The 7,463-nt window shown below is 39.0% G+C and overlaps 1 protein-coding gene across 6 annotated transcripts in view; it reads right to left on the reverse strand.

Annotated features, from left to right (window-relative positions):
• Positions 1-552: 552 nt before the first annotated feature.
• EXOC7 (exocyst complex component 7) overlaps positions 553-7,463 on the reverse strand; it is a 60,918-nt gene continuing 54,007 nt past the window's right edge. For all 6 annotated transcript variants that reach the window (XM_069752064.1, XM_069752066.1, XM_069752067.1 and 3 more), the window contains 7 exons: positions 4,589-4,654; positions 4,021-4,141; positions 3,289-3,384; positions 1,634-1,694; positions 1,509-1,550; positions 879-1,012; positions 553-763 (listed from right to left, as the gene is read on the reverse strand). In XM_069752064.1, coding sequence (XP_069608165.1) covers positions 658-763; positions 879-1,012; positions 1,509-1,550; positions 1,634-1,694; positions 3,289-3,384; positions 4,021-4,141; positions 4,589-4,654 — 626 coding nt within the window. In that variant the 3' untranslated portion in view covers positions 553-657. The remainder of the gene's footprint in view (positions 764-878; positions 1,013-1,508; positions 1,551-1,633; positions 1,695-3,288; positions 3,385-4,020; positions 4,142-4,588; positions 4,655-7,463) is intronic.

The following is a 7,463-nucleotide window of genomic DNA, read 5'->3' on the forward strand; positions in this document are numbered from 1 at the left end:
CATCTGCAAAGAGTTTGTATGTTCTCTCTGTGCTTGCGTGAGTTTCCTCCGGTTTCCTCCCACATTCCAAAGACATACTGATAGGGAATTTAGATTGTGAGCCCCAACAGGGACAGCGATGATAATGTGTGCAACCTGTAAAGCGCTGCGGAATAAGCTAGCGCTATATAAAAATAAAGATTATTATTATTGTTATTAAATGCTTTCAGGTGTAAGCTGGCTACATGTGTTGTGTTGGTGTTTTTCTCCATAATAGGGGGTGAATAACTTTGAATGGCACGATGCTCACCTAATTCCATTTATATACCCTTAATATAACCTACTTAAAATTAACTTGTGCTTACAGCAAGGGTATAGCTAATTTCCTATTTTTTCTTAGTGTCCAGCTTTTAGTGTCTGCAGCATAACCTCAGTCCTCAGTGTTCCCCCAAAACATGTGAGAACATTTTTTAGTAAATTTTATCATTGTGTCACTACAAGGGAATTGTGTGGGGTACACTGCTCCTTGTGAAAATATAGCACCTCAATTTCACACAAAAAATATACTATAAACACCAGTATTAGAGTTTATTATGTTTGATTTTCAGTTATATACAGTAGTTTGACATATATAATACATATATATATACACACACAGGCTTGACCAAGAGGCATTCTTCATGCTGAGGTGTCAAAGAGTCTCTCAATCATTTCACCAACATGTTCCACTGAATATTTTATGTATTTATCTGGGTTCTTAGTGAAATTGACACCCTTGCCATACCTAGAAGAGAAAAGTGAGTGTATTAGAGAGCATCATAAATACCTAAAACCAGAGATTCGGAAGCTGGTATAAGGAATGAGTTGGGAGGAGGGGAGAATTGTACACTATAACGTACTTGAATAAGAATGCACTATATGCCTCCTGTACTATTTTCTTCTGAGACTGCCGGATCCGCTCACGTTGCTTTTTGTCTGGAATAGCCCATGACTTCTGGATCTTGCAGATTTCTTCCAGGCCTTCGTTAAACCCCTAATTTTAAACAATAAAAATAAGATATACATATTGCGCAAAGGATTAGACCATATTAAATCACCTTCGATTGTATTAGAATATTACCATGTTTGTGTTCACTTTAATTTTTATTCCTGCCATCCAACTTAACTTTTTATGTTTCTGATAATAGCCATATGATGGCTTATGTTTCTAGTAGGTCAAAATGTATCATCTAAACTGCCAAATAAAAATTAAAACTTTTTTTGTGTCACAATATGTCTAAGATCCACAGCTTTTTATTCTTCTTTTAGTCATGTTTTGGTGGGACAAACTTTAGTTTTTTTTTTTGGAACATTTTTGGGATATAGATTCTTAGAGATTCTCCGAATGCTTATTGTTCTATTATTTTTATGGGGGAGGGGGGGACAACATTACCACAAATCAGCAGTTTTGGCTGTGACTACTCTTGTAATCACATTGGCAGAATAATTAATGGCCAAATACCTGCGAAACCAGAGTCCCCTTGACTTACTTTAAAACGTTCCTTTATCATCTGCCTCTCTTTATCCTTCAACTGTGGAAAGAAAAAGAACATAGAGTAAGTAATTGCGTCCATTTACATTAAAACACAGATCTTTTCAGATAATTGCAAGTCACCTTCGCTCCATGAAGTGGTGGAAGGTTCTTGTCATTGACATAGTCAATCACCTTGAGCCAGCTACAATAGAAAAAAAAAACATTATTCTAGCAAAATTAAGTGGCCTTCAGCAGATAATACAGATAGTTATTTTATGCTCTATTGTATCTAAAATTAAATAGCCTGTTCTTTAAATACCCTAGAGTTCTGTGTATGCAGCTCCCATGCAGACCTACATGTTTCAGTAGAAACAGAAACTGATGTGATGAGTAAATTACTTCCATCTGGATCTACTGTCCGCAGATTGGAAAAAAGGACAGTGGAGTAACACAAGACTGCAGGGTTAGACTACAAACCACGTTGTTTTGTAGCCTGCAAACAAAAAGATAAAGTGCACCGATTTGTACGGCAGCTGTATACACCAAATGAACGGACTCTTTTCATCAAGACTGGTTGCAAAGTTTCTACTATTACTCTTTCTACTAATACTTTTTTAATTCTTATATTGAAATGCAGTGCAAATATGCACATAGCTTAAGAAATTCTAGGACTCAAGGAACCAGTATATGATATAATGAACTATCACACCACTTCGTAATTATGTAGCTACAATATTGAGAATTCAGTCTGTAAGGAAAATGCAGCTTCCTTCACAATGAATCAAAGATTATTGGTAGTCTTTGCTACCAATGCCAGGCACACAAGCCAATGTCATAGTCCATATATATGGTCTCCAAACCTGAACTTACAGAGATATATATCATGTGAACCCGGGCCAAAACAATAGATTTCTATTAACTGATTAGCCGACAAATACATTCATTTTCAATCAGACTATTTACTGCATGATCCTAATACTTAAAGGGGAATTTTTGTTTAAAAAATTATCACCTATCAATAGATAGATGATAATTATTGAAAGGAAACTGTCAGGAAATTCATGCTGCCCAAACAGCAGGTTGCATGACTCGCATTTTGGATGCAGAATTGCTGCCAGGCATATTATTTTCTTTAATGCTCCAGTGTGAACCATAGAGCCCCTTCCGACTCTTCTTCAATCTGCAGCTGCTGAGGCAAAGCTGGATATTCTATCTTTTATGAGGGTCCTGAAAAGTTTCAGAGAGTAATATACCTGGCTGGAATCGTTCAACCACACTGCGATTCATGTTGCCTACGGTTTAGACTGTATGACTCGTTGGGCAGGTTCACATTAAAGGTATTGTTGGGATTCTTCTTGTGGCCATTCCATCATATCGCTGCCTGTGTCCCCCTGGTTTCTTCTTCTGGCCGTACATGTCATGTGGCAAGGGCAGCTAGTCAGTGACCCAGATCACCAGCAGTCTTCACATTCCATTTGAGTTGCAAAGAACTAACAAGCTCTCTTCTGGTTTTTGAATGTGAAGGCTGCAAGCTGATTAGTGGTGGCTGATTGGCTGAAGCAGTCACATGACTTTCACATCCACAAGAAGAAGCCAAGCAGATACTCCTCCATCACTCAATAACATCACGGAGGAGTCGGTCTCCAGATTTATTCTGCAACAAGAAAACTGTTACTGCAGCTCATTCTCAACCCTATTCACTCATTCAATTATTTAGCATATGCTGCTATTATTTAGATCAAAGGTTTCTCGAAGCAAGGTACAGCCAGAATATTTTTTTCTAAGAGTACATAAACCTTCTTTGGTAGATTTGGATCTGTTGTTCTATGTGTTCGCGATATAAACTGTCAGGATCCCTTTGGGTCACAGACACCAATTGCATGAGCTCTGATCTGTGGGAAAAGAATCAACACATATACTGTTAGACAATGGCTAACCTAAAAATGACAGCTAAAGTCAACGAAGTCCCATCATATTGTCATCCTGTAACATTATTCTATATTGTTGACTTCTTTATTAGAAAAATACTAATATAGTATGTTTAACAAACTAGGTAAATTACAGATTATAAAGGACGGTTGAAGCGATTTGTCCAGGACACTTGAAATTGTCTTGGTCAAACAAGGGTACAGTATATGGTGCCTCTGTAGAATTAGTCAAATTGTAACCATGATGCAGTCCATGCGAGTCAAGTTCTCAAAACCAATACGCACATTAGAATAAAGTTGATAATATTGTCCGACCATCTAATTGTGTATTGGGGCTTTTTAACTTCATCTACTTTCTCAAGAGAGAGAAGGATTGAGCATGTTGAATTACAAAGCCCAATCTTTTTTTTTCTTGAGAGTCAAGCCATATGCACATTTGGTCAAATTGGATGTGCAAATTAAAGGAAAGTCAGCAAAAGATAGCGGTTTGTCAAATGCTAGTCATCTCTCCCAACTTTAATCAGTTGGCAGATCCAGGCAGTCAACGGGGAGCATCTCCTCTTTCTAATCATATTGCTTTAGTAGACATTTATTTCTTACTTTTCCAGTGACTTGAGGATATAGTTATAATTATTGTGCAGAAATATTGCCCCCAGAGCCAGATCCTCATACATCTTCGATTTAGATAGAAGTTTTAACTGCAAGTTTCCAAGGACTTTACCTGGGAGAGAAGAATATAAGCCACAATTTTGTTATTAGGCTGCCATTATAAAGACCAACATGTACAGCTTTACATACAGTCACCCTTCCCTAAATCAAGCAATGACACATATTTTCCCATCTTCCTAGTAAACCACTAATAACTGACAGCTGGGCCAAGCCAGCGTAAACTTCCATGGTCGGCACTCAAGTGCTGGCACCCTTGGCACCTCTGTGATTACTAGGCCCCCGTGATGTCGCAGATTACCAGTGTGGATGCTGGACTAGGTCCAACGGATTCATTTGCTCAGCTCTACTAGTAACCCGTCACCCTAGAACATTACATCTGCTGGATAGTTGTAGTACAAGAATATGTTAATAAGATATATTATAACAGCCACAGGAAGAAAAGGCAACACACATTCTTTATGCCACCAAAAACAATGCCCAGAAAACTGCCCGTACTCACAGATATACGTGCTGAGAAGACGGAGGCTAAATTGAAAACTGTAGTTACTGGCTGCAGAGCTGGTCTCTATAACAGAGAGAATAGCACATCATTATAATTATCAGACCTTAAATGATCAGGAGAATGAGCAGATAAGGACTCCTAAAATTATGAGACATAATGTATAGGAAAAAACAATGGACGTTTGGTGAAATTAGAGACAAACTGGACACAGCAGATTCTGCAAATATAGAACTAGCGAAATACTGCATTTACTAAGTTACCGTACACTAAATTATAAGCCGACACTAAATAGTTACGGCTGCCACTCTGCAGAATAAATGGCTCTATCATATAAATCACAAGTCTAGTACCATTTTATGGAAACATGTATTTATGCATGGACAATGATAGATGAGCGCAGTGCTCTGCTATTTTGGCCAGAGCCATAGGCTTTGCAAGGAACAGTAGTGCACATGCATGATCGGGTACTCCATCACCTCCTCCTGGCCATGGTGTTGGAGTGGCATTGTTGTAGGCTAAGGTAACGTTCTGCAACGTTCTGTGATTCTGGACTTCAGATGGAGGTGCAAATATAAGTTACAGGCTGCAATACTCCTTTAAATATATTACTATGTGGCACTACACTGGTTTGCACTGTAAATTAGCAGAGGCCTATTTAAATCTCAATGAGAGGAGAACGTGACTTTGGATAGAGACATCCAATGATTTAATGCCGAGCAGCATATGGCTTCTGGTAAATGACACATCCATTTTCCCCATGTATACAATATCCTGCATCCGCTTCCTTCCCTGTCCACTGGGCTTTCTATTTATCTGTAGCGCGCTCCATGCGGGTCAGGTAATTAATAGGATAGCTGTCTAGGGCTGTCAGATACGTCACCGCTTCTTGATTTATACTCTTTAATGACGTTGCCATGACAACCAGACTGACGTTTATTTCTGAGCAGCCGTTGGTGGATTTGTGCAGATGTGGAGTGCTGACCTACCCAACCCCATATACGAAGCAATATCCATTAGGAAGTAAAACAGTTACGAATGCTGGCATCATACAGGTTCCTCCCTGGCCCAGATAAACGCTCTGCAAATAGAAAGACTATATATAGAAGACTCGGATCACATATGGTGCCCTTGTGTAGTCTACAGAAATAAAGACAAATCGGGATTGATAACTTGAGTGATAAAATCGGCAAAATCCTTCTACCAAATGATCTGGTGAATAGATTTATTCTAGTAAAATGCAGAGGACTCTAGACGTGCCTGTTCCTTCCATGGTGTTGTTTTCAGTCTGTGGCTTCCATTCTGTATCTGCTTCCCCGCATATGTCATTAGGAAGAGAAGGTCTGAATTCCAAAATTAAATGATCATATGCTTGCGAGGGCAGAGCACTCTTACTTTATGCTGCCATCCCCCAATTATAGGCATCATAAACACAGGCCAATTCCCACTTACTTTGTTTGCCAATTTTGCCGTGTAATTGAAGAGTCTCGCACAATCTGGACTAGACCCCCACAGCTCCTCAGAAGCCATCAAGGGGTTTCTCTGAAGTACACAGCTACATATGGACTGGTCATTGGTGATGGCCATAGAAGCAGACTGCGCCGCTACTATGTGGCCCAGCCCAGAGCGCCAGCATATTCCGGCAACCACCACAAGTGAGAGCTCAAAGCACAAATATTTTACACCTTCCATCAATTTTATGGGAACGGTTTAAAGAGTAACTGACTTTTATTTTCTTGATTATATAAAACATTAGTCCCAGCAATTTGATAAATGTCTTAAAGTGGTTGTTCCATGAACAAAGTACACATTAACCAATTGATCTTGGAATAAAAATAACTTCCACCATTGTATATTTAAAAAAAAAAAATATTCCTGTGCCGAGATAATCTTATAAATGTGCCCCTGCTGTGCACTGTGTAATTGCTGTGTCTGACCGTGCAGGAACATGGTCTGATCATACCACATCATGTCACTAGGTGCTAAAAATGGTATTCTAAAGGTTCTCATGATAAAAATGTAAGGTTTCTTAGAATCTATGCCACTCAGAATGCTGACTGCAGGGCTTTTTTATTAGTTTTCACTGGAGATGACCATTACGCTTAACGAGTATCTGCCACCAGGTTTTTGCCACCTAATCTGAGAGTAGAATATTCTAGCGGTAGAGACCCCGATTCCAGCAATGTATAACTAACTGGGCTGCTACCTGTAGTTTTGATAATCTCCTGCTGATAAAACAGGGATTTTATCAGTAGAGGACTAGTAAACTATCTGCCATGTAGTCCTCCATATTACTGACCTCCGTGTAACCTGGCCCCACTACCGATTGGCAACTTTCTGTATACACTGTGAATAGGCAGAACACTGCCAATCAGTGGTGGGTGCGGTGTAATACGGAGTTCATGAATGTGGAGGACTACAAGGCAGCAGGTTTACTAGTTCTCTAGGGATAAAAAACACAGTTTTATCAGCAGGAGATGATCAAATCTACATTGCTAAAATCAGAGTCTTTGTTTTCTAATCTAAGAGCCTCATAATGTAGAATCAAAAACCTGATGACAGATTCCGTTTAAAATTCATATGCACGGAGCTCCCCATTGTGGTGCTGGTGGAAGCAGGTAAGTCAGTAATAATACATATTGTGTGAATGGAAGTAGAGGATTTAGGGCTGTTTGGAGTAAATAAATGAATGCATTTTTTTTCAATTTTCTCACGCTGCTCTTTTGTCTATGTACAAGTGTTGGAAAATATATGACCTGGCATTTTTTGCCTAAACAGGATTCATCAAAAAAATGAAAGTTAGTAATTCTGCTCAGTTGGCTTAAACAAAAACCTAGTATGGGCCCCACTGAGAGCACCAACAAATTAAGTTTTA

The sequence above is a fragment of the Ranitomeya imitator genome, chromosome 2, assembly GCF_032444005.1.
Source record: "Ranitomeya imitator isolate aRanImi1 chromosome 2, aRanImi1.pri, whole genome shotgun sequence".
NCBI classification, from domain to species: domain Eukaryota; kingdom Metazoa; phylum Chordata; class Amphibia; order Anura; family Dendrobatidae; genus Ranitomeya; species Ranitomeya imitator.